A 19,064-nucleotide genomic window follows, 5' to 3' on the forward strand; every position below is an offset into this window, starting at 1 on the left:
AACACCTTTCCCGTGCGCGTCGACGAAGAGCCCGTACCCCTGGCTTGCCAAGGCAGAGCAGCAAACAATGTGGACTCCACCTGTTTCGAGTGTATGTGATGGAGTGTTTCCCCTCGCACACATTAGTTTCACTCTGGGTGCTCTGGTTTCCACACGTGTAACACTCATTCAATCGGCCGATGACACCTTAATAAATAGATGACACCACAGCGTTCCGGGCATTTGCTCACCCTGCTTTTGACCATCATCTTCTCCAAGTCCTTGCTGATCTCGGCAAAGTGGGGTCGCCTGGCAGGGTCATGTGTCCAGCAACGCTGCATCAGCCCATACCTGTGCAAAAACAGCATCGCAAAACGCATTCGTGTGTGTGAGTGTGTGTGTGTCTCACGATCAGTCGACTCATGGCACCTGAGTCTTTCCCGTGACCTCCTGCCAGTGAGCCTTTGACACTCCACATGGTCTCAAAGTGCACCTAGCCTGGCACAAGCGCAGTGATGACGTCACTGCCACTTAGTGGCGAATGGCAGTTGTTGTTGTTGTCTCACGATGACGCGATGTGGGGCATGGTGATTTTTTTTAAACTTTCAATAAAACACATTTGCCTGGATAACCCCTCGGGTCAGAGAGTTTATTTGACCAGGTAAAAACTTGCATAAAAAATGGGCACTTTGTAAGTTTTATCCGATCCAGAACACCTCGATTGGTTGTCAGGGCGCCAAGCGGAGGGTACACAGCCAACACGCAACGACGCCCGAACAATAATTTTAAAATGTATAAACTTGCACAGACCGGCTTTAAAAACGCCAAACGCATTTTTACGGCACGAGGAGCTGGAACGAGATGGCCAAGGCAGCGGGCACGTGAGCCTCACAGAGCGCCACTCACGTAAATGACTCCAGCCTCCCCATATCCCCGTTAACCATCCTGCTGCGCCGATTCCACGGGCGGTCTATGAACTACGCGACTTCGCACTGTGACATTTCGAAGCCAGTCCGATGCAATGAAAAGCGGGGAAATTATGAGGTTGTTTTTTTTTATGGCCGGTGTCTTCGTTTACAAGTGAGCAGCACATATTATGGAGAAAGTGGCATTCTGCATGACACCTCACCTCCGCCACACATTAACCGAGTACGCTGACACCACTCACCATACCTTCACCAGTTGTGAGGGAAGGTTTGTTGAGAATCACATTTCAAGTAACATTTTTTTTGCCAACCCAAATGGGAACTCGAGAGACTGGGATGGAGTCTCATTCTCAAGAGTGACCCGAGTCTCCCCCCAAAAATGACAAAGGCAGACATTAAATCAAGAGCAGCAAGAAGGAAGGAGAAAGTTGAGCAAAACACAACCGTCTCACGTGGGAAATCGGAAATATTGCACGAAGATAAATCAAGGTTAAAGAATAAATTCCCTTTAAGCGCAAGTTGGCTCGGGTAGAACATTTTTTTAAATCCGATGATAATACAATCGCACTTAAGTGACAGAAACGTCAAACATATATATATAAGGGTGACTTGTACTAATATACAACCTGACCAGGATATGTCAAATGTACGTCAAGCTTAACTGCCCTCCTCACACGCCCCTCCCCCAATGCCTATCTGATGTATGACTTTAAAACATGGCTGTATTGGCTCACATCATATTCCAAGAATATTATTATTGTTGCTATTTTAAACGGTAGAGTGGATTCGCAGTGCAGGACTGTGAAGCCGAATTATCAGGTCAGAGGTTAATATGATTTTTTAGAAATGTTGACCTGGTTCACGTAATACAAGCCTTCAAATGACCCATCGACCTTGTCCATTGGAATCGGTTGATTGACAAAGCTGGGTCTGTACGCGTACAGAGTAACTCACGGTGGCAACTACGGCATGGGACACGCTGAGTGGAAGGGCATCCACAACATGCGTGAGAGATACCACAGCCTTACAGGACACGGCAGTGAAGCCGGGACCGCCTTCATCCAGCAGTAGAGATTGGCCCAATGATTACGGTCATCGGCATATTAAGCTAAAACAATAAAATAAATTACCAGGTAAGGCCCACTGAGCAATGTAGCTCTTTTTCAGAAGCGACCTGGCCACAAATGATACCTCAACGAAGTGGCTTATCTCGTGGAAATGTATCGCAGCCGACTACTGTGAATGCGCGGTGAGTCTGAATGCGAAGGGAAAAACCGGAGGACCCGAAGAAAAATCCACGCGACCACGGGGGGAACGTGCAAACTCCAAATACACAGGCGTCAAGGTCGGAATCGAACCCACGACCTCCTGCATACCAGATGAAGTCATTTAACATCCTGCTAAGCCATCAATGGGCCGTTTCGAATGTTCCTTCAGGCGTCGTCACGATCCAGCGCCCCTAGGCAGGCCTCCTGGATGACAGGTCTGGTCCGCATCATCGAGCACGATGAACCGCAAGCGCCACCATGGCGAGCGTGGGGGGCGCCAACTCGGGCGGTAAGCCCACTCACGGTTGGGTTTTGTTCCAGATCTAATGTACTGTGTGTTGAACTTGTTCCAGATCTAATGTACTGTGTGTTGAACTTGTTCCAGATCTAATGTACTGTGTGTTGAACTTGTTCCAGATCTAATGTACTGTGTGTTGAACTTGTTCCAGATCTAATGTACTGTGTTGAACTTGTTCCAGATCTAATGTACACTGTGTTGAACTTGTTCCAGATCTAATGTACTGTGTGTTGAACTTGTTCCAGATCTAATGTACTGTGTTGAACTTGTTCCAGATCTAATGTACTGTGTTGCACTTGTTCCAGATCTAATGTAATGTGTTGAACTTGTTCCAGATCTGATGTACTGTGTTGAACTTGTTCCAGATCTAATGTACTGTGTGTTGAACTTGTTCCAGATCTAATGTACTGTGTTGAACTTGTTCCAGATCTAATGTACTGTGTGTTGAACTTGTTCCAGATCTAATGTACTGTGTTGAACTTGTTCCAGATCTAATGTACTGTGTGTTGAACTTGTTTCAGATCTAATGTACTGTGTTGAACTTGTTTCAGATCTAATGTACTGTGTTGAACTTGTTTCAGATCTAATGTACTGTGTTGAACTTGTTTCAGATCTAATGTACTGTGTTGAACTTGTTCCAGATCTAATGTACTGTGTGTTGAACTTGTTCCAGATCTAATGTACTGTGCGTTGAACTTGTTCCAGATCTAATGTACTATGTTGAACTTGTTCCAGATCTAATGTACTATGTTGAACTTGTCCCAGATCTAATGTACTGTGTGTTGAACTTGTTTCAGATCTAATGTACTGTGCGTTGAGCTTGTTCCAGATCTAATGTACTATGTTGAACTTGTTCCAGATCTAATGTACTGTGTGTTGAACTTGTTTCAGATCTAATGTACTGTGCGTTGAATTTGTTCCAGATCTAATGTACTGTGTTGAACTTGTTTCAGATCTAATGTACTGTGCCTTGAACTTGTTCCAGATCTAATGTACTGTGCGTTGAACTTGTTCCAGATCTAATGTACTGTGCGTTGAACTTGTTTCAGATCTAATGTACTGTGCGTTGAACTTGTTCCAGATCTAATGTAATGTGCGTTGAACTTGTTCCAGATCTAATGTACTGTGCGTTGAACTTGTTTCAGATCTAACGTACTGTGCATTGAACTTGTTCCAGATCTAATGTACTGTGCGTTGAACTTGTTCCAGATCTAATGTACTGTGTGTTGAACTTGTTTCGCATCGTACGTAGCCAACCATGCTAATCGGAGGTGCGGGGGAAGGAGGACAAACTCAACACAAAAAGCAGTTCTCAAGAAATGAGCTTTCAAACTCGACGACGATTTAAAAGTTCGTAGCTTCCAGTGGCTCCCTAATATCGGAAGGAAGAGCGGTCCAGATGACCGCAGAAGTGCATCTGGAATTGTGAATGCGGTGGCCACCCGTCTTTGTTCGATGGTCAGCCAAAAGCCGCTGTGAGGATGACCGGAGTTCGCGTGATGGATTATGTTCCTTGACGAGATCACCAACGTATCGTGGTTCATTTGTGGCAAGCACTTTGTGTGTAATGAATGCGACCTTGCAACGTATTCGTCCGGCATCTGGAAGCCAGTATAGCTTCAGTGAGCACTGGTCGGATCTTATTGACACTCAGACCGCAGGGCGAGGTGAGCCAGAACGTCTGGTTGAAGACGAGCTATGCGCCAAAGACCAGATCCAGACGGTGGTGTCATGTGGTGCGGGTTTTCACAGCGACGTTGTTACATGTATAATGCATAGCATATGCCTGAAAAAATAAAACAAAAAAACAACACACACGCTCTCAGAAAACCCATTTACAGTATATACGTTTATATCTGCCGAGATTGAATGCAGCGTGGAGAGGATACGCGGAATGTGTGTTTAAAAATAATAATAATAATAATAATTCAGAGCTCGGGTAAATTTGAGTCGGTGTGTTGGTGCCGCCAGTAGCCCCGCTGATGCTGCACGTGAACAGTAAGTCTCGGTCTCATCAGACGGAGTGCGTCTGCATTGTGCCAGGTTACAGGGCAGTCGGAGTTTGACTGCCAGAATAACCGCTGCGTTCGGGAGGAATTTAAATTAAGAGTCAAACATAAAACAGCGGGGATCGGTTCATTATTTTGATATGCCACTTCCATAAATCTCTCGACTCCTACTGCCCAATTGTTGTACATTCGCCGGCTTACATAAGAGCAGCAGCAGCCGCCGCTGAAACAAGACGGCACCAACTTGTCTCAATGTTCTGCGAAATGCCAAAAGACACGTATATCAAGGACTCACTGTTCTTTGTCCCTACATATAAATACAAATATAGTTTTAATCTGTTGTCCTATTGGATTTTCAGAGCAATATTATCCAGCGGAGTTCGTTTAAACAAATTAACTGTGGATCGGTTTTGACCTTTCAGGGTCTCATCAGCAGCCAGGCTTGCAAAAGAAAAGCTGTAGGGTGACCAACAAAAAAAACACCTAAGTTTATTTACCAGGTCATGGCCGCTGAACTATTAGCTTTTCATCAGAGGCGACCTGGCCACACATGGGGTAGCTCATCGAAGTGGCTTATGTAGGAATTTAGAGTAGCAGTCAAGTAATCCGAAGGTGTTATTGGCAAGAGCACTTCACGTAGATTTTGCATGGATAAGTGATTCATTTCAAGGTCAGATGCATCTCTTCTCCGACGACCAATGGCGCGATGCTCATCTTACTTGGCAGCCTCAATCCAGTAATACAAATTCCACATTCCCATGCCAAGGGCTGCATCTGCATGGAATGACCAGTGTTAACCTTTCAGTGATCACTTGAAGATGATAAGTGTTACACTCAAACTATTAAACATTTTTGTTATTTTACCAGGCAAGGTCCACTGAGCTATGTAGCTCTGTTTCAGAAGGGACCTGACCAGAAATGATAGCTCAACGAAGTGGCTTATCCTGTGGAACTGTATCGCTGCCAAATACTCTAAATGCGTGTTGATTCTGATTGTGGAGGGAAAAACCAGAGGACCCGGAGACAGATCCTTGCGACCACGGGGAGAACACGCAAACTCCAAATATACAGCAGGCGTCAGAGTCAGAATCGAACCCACGACCTCCTGCATACCAGGCAAGGTTGTTAACATCTCGCCACCGTGGCACAACTAAGAGCCAATGATGATCTTCCCATTGTGAGTCATTCATATGACCTATGGTCCAGAATTCAAAGGGCAGAACTTTGCCATCCGCCCTGCCAATGAGAGCAATTATTATCACGTGGTAGTTAAACCGAGTTTTAATTCTCGAAGTTATAATTTGGCCAAATTAAGTGCAAAGCCAAAATGAATTTGATGGCTCTTTTTGGCGCAGCATTTGGTGACTGTGCATGCACAGCCCGTTTGTGCGTTCCACTCAGAGATGAAGGCCTCCCACCTCCGTGCGGGTTTTATTTAACCACACTTCACAATGCCGTTCAGGCAGGTGGAATAGGTACGGGAGCATAGAAATAGAGTATAACAATGAATTCGGCTCCACTGCCCTCTGGTGAATGCACGTCGTTTGTAACACCACGTCGCCGCGCGTCGATTTCTGCTGCCGCACAGCGTACGCGACGCATTCATCGCGAGCTCGGGCAACTGCCCGGTGGCGCGGAGGACTGCGAAAGAAAAGCTGTCAAAATTATCGCCGCCTTACAGGTCATCGCTGCAGTTTTCGGGCTTTTCCATGCGGTATCCGGTCTTGAGGAGGTTGAAGAGGCGCTCTGGGGGGATGCCCGGGTACGGAGTTCCTCCCAACGTCATGATCTCCCACAGAAGAATTCCAAAGGACCACCTGGACGAAGCGCGGCAATGGGAGGAGACCTCCAGCTGTCAACACGGACATTCAGCCTACCAAGCCATTCAGGGTTGCACTTTTACCTTTTTTTAACCTTTACCTTTTAGTACAGTGGTTCTCAACCTGTTCAACACGTAGGCTTTCGCGTCCAATATCATCCATTATACAGGTTTATTTGGGCTAGATCGTGTAAATATATACATGTGTCGTTAAACCCGTTATGTGTTGTTAAAACTAATTGGTTGTGTCGGGTGGTGGTGGGTTTAACGACACAATGATTTACACGATCTAACCCAAAAAACCTGTATTATGGGTTCTTAACCTTTCCTGCAGCCTGCACTTCTATGGTTCTCAATCGTAAAAAAAACAAAAATCTATGTTCATAAATACAGAGGTTTGATGAAACAAAAATCTATGTTAATAAATACAGAGGTTTGGTGAAACAAAGCAGTTGTACTTACGTGCCCATGCTTAATTAGTTTTTCAATGATTTACCTTAAAAAAAAAATCTGGTCATGTCTTGCACCCCCAGAAACTGCATCTCGCACCTCCAGGGGGTGCGTGAACCCCAGGTTAAGAACCACTGTTATAGAAAGTACTCACTTTTATTTGCACGTATATGTATTCCCAAGTGAAATTCGTGAACCTATTCTATCCTTGCGTATGGCAATACGTGCAGGAGCTAGATGCCAATGTTTGAGGTGTGATAGCCATGGTGAGAGAGCTTCAGCAGAAAGTTTGTGTCCTCCATTGAAGGAGCGCAGGCTGCATTAGTTTACTGTACGGTCCACAGTTTAGGTTGCATGTCCACAATCACACCGCTGTGCCTTGCCTTTAATTTGCCATAAGTGAAGGAGGTGTGCGCATCGGGCTGTTGATGATGTGCTGATGCGGTCGATGGTCATGCCGGCATATTTGAGGAATGTCAAAGTCGGGTGGTGCGAAGTTTGGGCCTCGAAATTTGAACCTCTGGAGGGTCTCATCATGAAGTAGGTGACGTTTCTGCAGGAGTCATGCGAGGGGGCCAGAGGGCTCTGTGAACTTGTATGGTACATATGTCGAACTTCTTCTGCACCGCACGTAGCCAACCGTGCTAAGCGGAGGTGCGACAGGAACTGCTTCTTGTGTTTAGTTCTGTCCTTCCCCCGCACCTCCGACTAGCACGGGTTGGCTACGTACGGTGCAAAAGAAGTTCAACACATGTACATACAAACTTAAACCCACAACAATAATAATCATAAAAACAAAAAGATGGTGTATTTCCCCGAGGTGCTTCCCAAGCGGAGGAATGAAATCGGCAGCAGTGAAACTCACACGTCGCTCTGGGAGGTGTACATGTGCTCAAAGAGCGACTCGATGGCCATCCACTTCACGGGAATCCGGCCCTGCGGATGCAAACGCAGTGGGTTAGTCAGCATCGTCATCACCCTCACCGCCACCGCCGCCGTCTATACCGCGGGGGTCGGCACGCCTGCGCCTGCGCTACGGCCCTTTGCGAATCCGCCGATGGATCAGGGCCCTCCCCGCACCGTGGTGGTGAGCGAGGATTATTTGACCGTACTTCAACAAGGTGGTCAGTGCGGGTTGGTGAAGGTGGAGGAGCATAGATGTTCGTGGGGGGGGGGGGGGGCATAGAAGTACAGTACAATATATTTTTTTCTGCACTGTCGGCCCCTGCCCACCATGTATCTCCGCAGTGCTTTGATAACATTGCTGCTGCATGGTTGTCGTCCAGCCAAACACAATCCAGGCTTAATCCTGCTTAGTTTCCGAGATCTGCAAAGATCTGGTGCATTGCGGGTGAATTGGTCATCATACCTACCAATTGTTAATTATTCTGAATAATAATTTGCCAATATAAATCTATACAATTATCAAAATCTGCGAGCAATATGAATGATCATCATTATTCATGATTATTTATTTTTTCTATTTATCTTTTACTAAATAATACTTTGATTAAATACATTATTCATCAATGGAAATAAACGATGCGATAAGAAATTTGTATTACCTTGATTTCTGTACAATACTATGCAACGTGTTGGGAGCATTGATGACTTGTTGAAAATTGTCTTTTTGATGCATACAAATCTTTGACATTTATTAATACTGTATGACTGTGGTAGCCTTATCCAACCCGTTATGCGAGTACATGATGAGCGCATTCGACAAATGAAAACATCTTAATAAATTCGTCTCGCAAGAACGGTGGCCTCAATGGTTACCAGATATCACAATCTTGCATAGGCAGCCACTGGAGTGGTTCTCCGCAAGTCTGGCGTCCAAAGGGGAAGAGCTCAGGTCAGATGGCGAGAGACGGCTACTGGGCAAGCCGCTGTGAGATCTGGCCGAGGGTAGGGGCCGGTTGGCAAGGTTTGGTGGTGGCATCAATAGCTCTGGTTCCGTGATTAAATCTTGCTCTTTATGACAATACTGTAGCCAAAATCACATGAGTTAGCGTGTGCATCACCACGAAATAACTGTTCTTCAGTGAATGAGCACAATACAAATGAGTCGTTGGTTCTGTAAAGAGACCTTCGGCTCGCTTGTTTTACCAATCGCGCGTGGCCTACTTAACGGTGACATTCAAAGTCCAGTTAATGCAGAAACGCGATTGTAACGCAACGATCTATCAGACCGCAATGAAGTCCGGTTGTACTAAAACAAAAACAAACTAACAAACATGCCTCATCTTCTTTCACTTCATTATTTTTCCCGGGCAATTAATTTTTCCGCGAAAAAGCAATTGCAATGAACTGTAAACGCTGGCAAATATTCAGCAGTGTCAAATTCCATTATGTTGCCCTTTCTCAACGTTAATTGGAAAATAAAATAAAAAAGTTAAACATTTTCACCGGAGAGTGTGGGAGCCGAGCCATCGCTCGCGCGAATTTATCAGCGGTGCAATCTTGCGATGATCTTTTATTGCAATGAAACAAGGATAGTCACAGAGCTCACTTACGGATGGTAAATCTAAACGATTCATTTTTGCCCATCTGTGCCATGCCAATGTGTCTGGCAGAATGGTTATTTTCATATATTTATCCGAACAAATTAAGAAGCAGAGCTTTTGACCGCCTCTGCGTGCGTCTCAATCGCGGCATTGCACACGCGGAGCAAAGAATGACTGTAACTATGGACATCAAGGAGACGGATCCCGGTGACTTAGTCGGCTGCCGTGTAGAGCTGTGACCAGGTGGCTCAGAGGTCAGAGAGCTGAGCCGGGCATCTCTGAGATCCGAAGTTCGATTCTCGGGGCCCTTGCGAGTGGTGTGGGTGGTTTCCCGTTGGATATTGGCCGTTTTGGTGATTTAGGTGGGAGTTTGGTAAAGATTGCAACTCGGCAGGGAGGGGTCATGAGTGTAAGTAAAGAGGAGTAGAGGAGAGCTCGGGATCTGTTGAAGATCTCTCTATGGGTGGACTGCTGATGGTATACATCTTAGAACAAAAATGTGAATAAAGCCGACCTTCACTGACCCTACTCGCATCTGCTGGACTCTTCTCTACAAAACGTTGGCCTCGCAAGATATATGAATGTGTCTCGGGGGCCAAGCAGGGCCAGGGGTCGTGGCCAATGACGCGTTTGTTGTGCATGACGCCCGATCAGTACGGCTCGCACGCAGAGTCACCGTGTCATCTACTCGCGGTCTCGACTCGTAAACTGCCTGCGAGGGGTGAGCAGCATGGCTCGGGTCCTGTAGTGGAAAAACAACGTGCCGGCCCCGGCATGGCTCGGTTGTGCAGTGGAAAAACAACTTGCTGCTCCGGGCTGGCTCATCTACGGCCCTGGCATGGCTCGGTTGTGCAGTGGAAAAAGAGAGACACGACAGTGGGACAACGCAGGAGGCTTGCCTTGGTGCGCTTGACGTAAGAGTCTCCCTCGTAGACGTCTCGCGAGAGGCCGAAGTCGGAGATCTTCATCTTGCGACCCTCGGCCACCAGGACGTTCCGGGCGGCCAGGTCTCTGTGCACCAGCTGGGAGAGAGGTGTGGGCCGAACACACCCAGGAACACCGACGAGAGGCAAACACCGTCAACCATACGGATGGCAACTGCAGATTCCGCTTTGACAAATAGCGCCTTTTTAGACAGGGCGGTTAATGTGAGAAGCGAAGCAACTGATGAATAAATAAACAGTAGCAGCTCTCTGACGTGTTGTCGGGTCGTACCGTGTGCTGTTCAGCACGATATCCGACGTTTCACTCCACGTTCTGGGAGCTTATCCAGGAACGTAACTGAATTCAGTTACCCATGTGTTACGAGCTTCTTAAGGCACGCAGAGCAAAACGTTGGACACCACGCCAAGAAAAAATATGCATACACATGGCACAACGTGATGATAGAGCGACACAGTCCAGTCACAAAATCCTACGCAGCCATAAAACCCGAGTGGAAATGAACAACTCGGCGTCGATACAATGCCGGACGAGGGGCTCCCGCATGCCCTGTCGGTCGAGGGGCATGTTGGACGCTTACTGCACCGTGTGGGTGGCGGTCACGTGCGTCTGTCTGTATGTCTGTTGAACTTCTTTCGCACCATACTTAGCCAACCGTGCTCATTGTTGCGCATTACAGGAACGATGAAGAGACCGGTAGGGAGACGGTGACGAGAGTGTCTGGATAACACAATAACGTCAGCTTGCTTCACAATAACTGCTTCTTGTGTTCGGTTTGTTTTCCTTCTCCCCACACGTCCGAATAGCGCGGGTTGGCTACGTATGGTGTGAAAGAAGTTTAACACACATATACATATATACATTCTGATACGGAAGCAGCATTAGTACGTTTCGCACAGTGCGCACGCAAAGGCCGTGCCGCCCCACCTTCATGTGGGCGAGGTAAGTCGTGCCGTGGGAGATCTGCCCACCTTCATGTCAGCGAGGTAAGTCATGCCGTGGGAGATCTGCCCACCTTCATGTGGGCGAGGTAAGTCATGCCACGGGAGATCTGCCCTACCTTCATGTGGGCGAGGTAAGTCGTGCCGTGGGAGATCTGCCCTACCTTCATGTCTGCGAGGTAAGTCATGCCGTGGGAGATCTGCCCACCTTCATGTTGGCGAGGTAAGTCATACCGTGGGAGATCTGCCCCACCTTCATGTCGGCGAGGTAAGTCATACCGTGGGAGATCTGCCCTACCTTCATGTGGGCGAGGTAAGTCATGCCGTGGGAGATCTGCCCCACCTTCATGTCGGCGAGGTAAGTCATACCGTGGGAGATCTGCCCCACCTTCATGTCAGCGAGGTAAGTCGTGCCGTGGGAGATCTGCCCTACCTTCATGTCTGCGAGGTAAGTCATGCCGTGGGAGATCTGCCCACCTTCATGTTGGCGAGGTAAGTCATACCGTGGGAGATCTGCCCCACCTTCATGTCAGCGAGGTAAGTCGTGCCGTGGGAGATCTGCCCTACCTTCATGTCAGCGAGGTAAGTCGTGCCGTGGGAGATCTGCCCCACCTTCATGTGGGCGAGGTAAGTCATGCCGCGGGAGATCTGCCCCACCTTCATGTGGGCGAGGTAAGTCATGCCACGGGAGATCTGCCCACCTTCATGTCGGCGAGGTAAGTCGTGCCGTGGGAGATCTGCCCACCTTCATGTGGGCGAGGTAAGTCATGCCACGGGAGATCTGCCCCACCTTCATGTCAGCGAGGTAAGTCATGCCGTGGGAGATCTGCCCCACCTTCATGTCGGCGAGGTAAGTCGTGCCGTGGGAGATCTGCCCCACCTTCATGTGGGCGAGGTAAGTCGTGCCGTGGGAGATCTGCCCACCTTCATGTGGGCGAGGTAAGTCGTGCCGTGGGAGATCTGCCCCACCTTCATGTGGGCGAGGTAAGTCGTGCCGTGGGAGATCTGCCCACCTTCATGTCGGCGAGGTAAGTCATACCGTGGGAGATCTGCCCCACCTTCATGTCGGCGAGGTAAGTCATGCCGTGGGAGATCTGCCCCACCTTCATGTCGGCGAGGTAAGTCATGCCGTGGGAGATCTACCCACCTTCATGTCGGCGAGGTAAGTCATGCCGCGGGAGATCTGCCAGGCGAAGGAGACGAGGTCCCCGAGCGTGAGGCCGCGCTCGTCCGGGTTGTCCAGGAGCCGCGAGTTGCGGTTGGAAGCCCCGCCGGCCGGCACCGCGAACTCCGCCTTGCGGCGCACGCGCAGGAAGCTCCGCAGGGAGCCGTACTTGGCGTACTCCACGATGAGGTAGAGGGGGCCTTCGGCGACGAAGGTCGCCGCGCATACGAACACACAAAGATCCCGCCGTGCAGCCTTTAAGAAACCGTTGAGGGTGGGTGCCGTTAGCGAGTGGCGCCTGCGAAGGCCGACACGGCACGCGAGGGGCTGAGTGGCTTGAACTCGATTCGCCTGACCCACTAATGCTACCTGTGCTGAAATGTACCCCATCGCTGTGCGTCAATCTGCTGCTCAGGGTGAAAAAAGCAACGTGGCGTACATCTGCCAGCAATGTACGTGTTTGTCAGCTGGCGCGTACACACACGTACGTTCACACGCACGTACACACACACACATTCACACGCGCATACACGCACACACGTTCACACGTGTGTACACACACACACGTTCACACGTGCGTACACACATGTACAAAGACAAAGATCCCCATCATAGCCTTAACAGACTGCTGGGACAATTGTTGTTAGTGACTCAGAAGGCATTTCTGCACCCGGCACACCACATCCACAATACCTCTAACTATGAGCTTGTGGCTCTTACTATTCACATGTCACCTCCTCCAGTCGAATCGGCAAGACAGAGAATATATACATTAAAGCAATGAAGCCCTGCTAGCCATCAGGTACAGTTTGAATAAGCTTTACAAGTGGAAACTCGTCTTAATATTTGCAAGGAAACTCATTACGAAGGCTGAAATATTTGAGTGGGTGTCAAGTTGAATTCCCTTGCCCCTGGTTATCTGCGCTGCTGATTGCTTCCTGTTTTTCACATTAGTATATATATATTTTTTATCACTCTGAGCAATTTTCATATTTTATTCCCCTATTGGCAGTCACGTCACGAGAATAATGATTGCTGCAGTCAGGTGAGAGAGGTGATAACAGCCTCCGTGGATACTGGTTGGTAGCAGTAGCCGGAAGTCAACTCTATGACCACTCTCGTACCCCTTTTCTGCTGACACAAGCACGAGCACGGCTTTTCTCCACCGGCTATGGTGATGAGCCGTAGAGGCCAAAACGTCGAAATATAGTCTCACAAGACATCTGAATCTTGCTCAGGGCCAAGCATGGTCAAGAGAGTGGATGATCATTTTCATCATACAAACATCCTTAATGTGCAACATCAAATGGCACGGGTTTTGCAGTGGAAAAAAACAACAACCTGGCATCACCTGAGCTGTACCGGGCTGGATCAGCACGGTCTTGGCACGGCTAAGCTGTGCAGTGGAAAATAGATATTTCTGGCCCTGTCTGTCCCATGAATGGTTTTATTTGAAGCTGCCCAGTCTATCGATGTTTATATTACGTGAAAACAAAAAAAAATCAACACCATTCGTTATAATGATGACATTTTGGGCGATGACTCTTGTTCATCTCCCATATGTGCTATGAAAAAGCGCCATTGCCTGTAACGTTGGGCAGTGGGCGACATTTCTAAAAGTCACATATTATATATATATATATTTTTATTTGAAGGCCACGGACAAATGTGTTGAGTATTTTTGTTAATTGTGTGTTAATTTTCCGTCGAGAACTAGGCCTCCAAACCTCTTAAGCCTTTCCCATTCCGATGACGTAGTATGTGTACATCCTCAGTTTTAATTCTGATTTTGTTCTGAACAGAATCGTGATAAAAACAGAAATAAAATAACTTTGCCGGGAGCGAGGTTCCCACAAGGCCATGTGGGAGGGCGTGTGGCACAGTTTTTGTGCCAGCTATCATAGCACGGTCGTGTCGCTACAGTTATCCGCGTGCATTATCCCGGTGGGGGGGATCACACGGAACTCACCGTCCTGCGTGCAGGCCCCATGGAGGCGGATGATGTTGGGGTGGTTGACCTGCTTGAGGAGGTTGAGTTCCGAGAGGAGGTCCCTCAGCTCGCTGTGCGAGGCGCACTCTGCGAACGGAGCGACCGAGGCAAACGGTGGACACGATTATTTCCCGCACCTCCGACTAGCACGGTTGGCTACCTACGGTGTGAAAGGAGTTCAGCGTATAGTACATACAATAAGTTCACCGAGACCTCTGCTCTTCTCGCATGACCCCTGCAGAAAGTTCGCCTTCCTTATCATGACACCCTTCATAGGTTCACAATTCGAGACCCAAACTTCGCACCTCCTGACTTCGACATTCCTCAAATATGCCGGCGTGACCATCTACGAGCGCATCAGAACATCATCAACAGGCCGATGTGCACACCTCCTTCACTTATGGAAAATTAAAGGCAAGGCACAGCGGTGTGATTGCGGACATGCAACCCAAACTATGGACCGTACAGTAAACTACTCTAGTCTGCACTTCTTCAATGGTGGAGGAACAGCAAAACGACACGAACTCCCTCCTGAAGCCCTCACGACACGGCTAGCACACCTCAACATTGGCATGTAATTATTGCACCTATTGCCATACGCAAGGATAGAATAGGTTCACAAATTTAACTTTGGAATACATATACGTGGAAATGAAACATAAGCACTGTCTAGAAGGTAAAAGAGAGGTAAAAGTGCAGCCCTGAATGGATGGAATTTGAAGTCGTTTAAAGCGGTACACCGGGCAAGAGCGAGAAATTATACAGAAATAGGAAGAAAAATCGCGCATTTGCATGAACCCTGCATAAATGCGATCCGACGTGCGCGTCCTCGGATTGAACTAATTAGCGTTATCACATTGGCTGAAAAGGCCGTGATTGTCGCTGGAGTTCATCACCGAGTTTTTGGCAACCCCTTTAAATCAACTTTCCCAGTTTTGGCTCGGGTCCTCCCTGCGATCAACAACGCGTTATGCCAACATTGTATTTACATTGGATCACTTTCATGAGAGTTACCATGACCCCCACTGCAGAGGGTTCGATGGACAGACACGCCATCATAAAGAAAGGGCTAATATGATTAGCTCTGTTGATTAATCCGGTAAACAGTCCCTTCTCCAATAACGCGGTAGTTGCGTTCCTGAAGAACACCGCGTTATGGAAAAATCTCGTTAAAATATATGATATAGGGTAAAGCACAGTCCGCGATAAGATGTAAGATGCGTATGCATGCTGAGCAAAGACTGAGGCACGTGGGTAGCATCTAGAAGCATCCAGCAGCATCCCCCCTTGTGCAATGCTACGCCGAGGCAGCCGGACAATCGCTTCTTCCTACTCGCGCGACGTTGTTCTGGTTCACTCAATTGTGTTGTATCCAATTCACATGCGCGTTATGAAATGTATGCTTCCTAACACATGAATCGTGTTATATTCAAAACACTACGTGGTATAGGAGGGGGGGGCAGACCGTATTCACGTTGTTTTTGTTCTGATGTCTTTTGCATTGATGAAGTCGATGCTACTTGTTTTGTTTTTGTAAATTTTCCGCATGAAATATGTCGCTCTTGCCAATGAGGGCAGTCTTGACTCCTCACCGGGTTAAACAAAATAAACTTGAAACCTGAATCACTGACTCTCTCAATTTTCGTTGGAATTGTTTAAAAAAAACAATAGTGACATTTCTGTTTCTCCAGCATTTATGAAGGGAACCCCGCGAGTCACATAATATCTTGGGCACCCAGTTTCTGGCAATACAGCAATTATCTGATGACAATTTCCCAAGGATTCAATGTAATAAAATAAGAGTACTATTTTGGTGTAAAACTTCTGCCGACTGCTATACAGTATACAAACTGAAATGAACATAAATATACATAAATCAAAGTAACGTTTTGATTCGACACTGCTAGATGAAGGCCTCCCCAGACTGTGTAGGTCACGTGAGGTTATTTGACCATACTTCTCCACGCTGGTCAGTGCGCCTTGGCAAAGTTAGGCCAGGAACGGTGCCTTAATTTCCGCCAATGAAAACACATTACATGAGGGCTACGGTTCTCCTGCGTTCTTGGCTGATGTTGATGCAGAGCGACAACTCTCATTTTACTTTCAGGTGGTCGAACCAGAATATTGTGCCGCAACGATGCCTCCTCCTCCTCCGAGTTCGTGAATGGGGCATTGAGTCGCTTATACGCTCCATGGTCTGTTCGAGGTGACCACGCATTTTTCCATTTGTGCCATCGAGTATCCGCATCTGCTGGCATTAAATGAGCTTAAAACAAACATTAAATCGATTGTTTGGATATATACAAGGATTATAAACCGTATTGATTTCCATACAGCCACAAGCTGATCATTGACATGACACAATGCGCTTCAGCAGAGAATGGAATTCCAAGCTCGTGGCCAGCAGTTAATGCGTCCTCCGTCAAGGAGGTAGTGATTATGAAAATTGAATTCATTTCAATTTCAGAGCAGTGACAACATTGATCGTAAAAATGCCAATAAATACATTTTCCTCCGACTACATCTCCCACATATTGATTTTGTCAGAGCATTTCCAGCTCTGTGGTCAGCTGTGATTAATTGTATTTATTAAGCGTTTTCTGTCGTTGTTGCAGAATTACATTTGGCAAAAATGTAAATTGGCGGTCGGGTTGAGGGGTTGGCGAGGGGTGGAGTAAGGTGAGCGCTGACTCAGAATCTGTGGGTAGATGTATTTACAAACTTGATATTTAAGTGGCCTTTTAACTGAGGTCAGAGCACTGAGCTGACACCGCTGAGATCCTGGGTTCATATCCAGGCGACTGGCCTGTGAGGTAACCGGGTTCCTCAAGTCCAATGAGTTGATGGTCTTTGCCCAGTCACCAAATGCTGCGCAAAAAAAGCCATCAAATTCAATTTGGTTTTGCACTTAAATTGGCCAAATGATAACTTCGAGAATTAAAACTCGGTTTAACTACCACGGATGGCAAAATTCTGCTCTTTGAATTCTGGACCATAGGTCATATTAATGGGGCTGTGCGTGTACAGTAGTGCGTTCAAGAGGGCAGCTCTGCGATCGGACCCATTGTCTCACAATGGGAAGATCATCATTGGATCTAAGTTGTGCCACGGTGGCTAGGAGATGTTAACTACCTCGCCTGGTGTACAGGAGGTCGTGGGTTCTATTCTGACCCTGACGCCTGCTGTATATTTGGAGTTTGCGTGTCTCTCTCCCCGTGGTCGCGTGGATTTGTCTCCGGGTCCTCCGGTTTTTCCCTCGACATTTAGAATAGAAACACACGCTTAGAGTGTTTGTCTGCTATAAATTTCAACATGATAAGCCACTTCAATGAACAATCATTTGTGGCCAGGTCACTTGGCAATAAATAAATAAATAACTAGCTCCATGACGTCTACTGACATGGCTCGCTTTTTTCTAACACGAAGAGAAGCACTCTGCTACAAGAGATCTCAATGGCTACTTCAGCTCATGAAATGACGCCGATAGCAGGCAGGATAACATTGGTGGGAAAGAAAATAAATAAATGCATTAGCCATGCGGCTATATGGCCACATTGCTCGCTGCAGATATGGGGAGATCGTGCATTTTGCTGCTATGCACCAAGACTGTGGAACGCCACTATTCCTATCTACTTTTAAATCAGGATTTGTGACTGTCACCACTTAAAAAAAACAGCTTGAAAATCGATTTTTAATCGTAGGCTTTTGCTGTAGTTTAATTATTACCTACACAGTGAGTGTAACTATTATGAATGGCTTTTACCATAGCGTTCTCTGCAATCTATCTACAGTGCGAGTGGAGTTGTGATTATTGTTATCAGCATTATTATTTGTTCCTGTTGTATTTTGACTGGATTTTATCCCTACTTGTCAGCGTAGTTTTTTAATACTTAGATATTTTTTTACATAAAGCGCTTTCAGATATTTCATTACAAATAACTCTTTATAGAATAAATATTATTATTATTATAATTGCTTAATAGTTTAGTGACTGTAACATGGATTTTTTTTCGGGAGTGCGATGATAGTTAAGTGGTAAGAGAACTACCAAATTGGCTGGATAGTAATTCCCTGCGATACGATCTAAGTACCCACGGTGTTTCATTCTGGCCTCTGCGGACAATAATTAAAATTTGTCTTTCTGCCCAAATGAGACAACTCCAGATTAAGTTGGAGTATTCATAATAAAAGTTTTTAGGTTAGATCGCGTTATTTATAAATATGTCGTAACCCTCCACCACCCGACACGGCCAAACAGTAAAAATGTGTCACGTTTACAAAGGACAAATAGTTCACTACTTTAGCCCACCGGTGTGAATCAACATCATTTAAAATTTGAGTACGACGTTTCGCTGGTAATTACATCCAGCATCCTCGGGCAATTCGACAGAATGATAAAGCCCTCACTTGCTTCGGTCTTAAATAGAGCAGCAGGCTGAGTATACAGGATGATGTGTATCGTTGCACTAGACCCAGTGTCGTCCATTAGCGGCAGCTCAGCTATTATTGTATTTGAAGGCTCGGTGGAGCATTTAGGATTACTGAAAAGCATTACATAAAACACTAAATCCTGGGGCCAAGGATGTTTACCGGGTCATAGATCCAGACCTTTGAAAGCAATTTTCCAGCCTAGCAGTTTCACAGTTCCTAATTGGAATTTAAAGTTTATTTTTTTGATGTCAGCGGAAAGTTCAAATTAAAATTTAACTGCACCGGCGTTGAGAAAACGTGCATAATACGCGAGAATAACAGTTCAAAGGTCAAGCCTGC

General features: G+C 46.8%; 1 protein-coding gene across 1 annotated transcript in view; it reads right to left on the reverse strand.

Moving 5' to 3' along the window:
* RET (ret proto-oncogene) overlaps positions 1-19,064 on the reverse strand; it is a 75,308-nt gene that overhangs the window by 8,304 nt on the left and 47,940 nt on the right. The window contains exons 13-18 of the mRNA XM_032969454.2: positions 14,274-14,381; positions 12,287-12,504; positions 10,156-10,278; positions 7,615-7,685; positions 6,160-6,297; positions 231-330 (exon numbers count right to left, since the gene is read on the reverse strand). Of these exons, the coding sequence (XP_032825345.1) occupies positions 231-330; positions 6,160-6,297; positions 7,615-7,685; positions 10,156-10,278; positions 12,287-12,504; positions 14,274-14,381 (758 nt within the window). The remainder of the gene's footprint in view (positions 1-230; positions 331-6,159; positions 6,298-7,614; positions 7,686-10,155; positions 10,279-12,286; positions 12,505-14,273; positions 14,382-19,064) is intronic.

The sequence above is a fragment of the Petromyzon marinus genome, chromosome 41 (genome assembly GCF_048934315.1).
Source record: "Petromyzon marinus isolate PM22_M1 ecotype Great Lakes invasive population chromosome 41, UKy_Petmar_22M1.pri1.0, whole genome shotgun sequence".
Taxonomy (NCBI): Eukaryota; Metazoa; Chordata; class Hyperoartia; order Petromyzontiformes; family Petromyzontidae; genus Petromyzon; species Petromyzon marinus.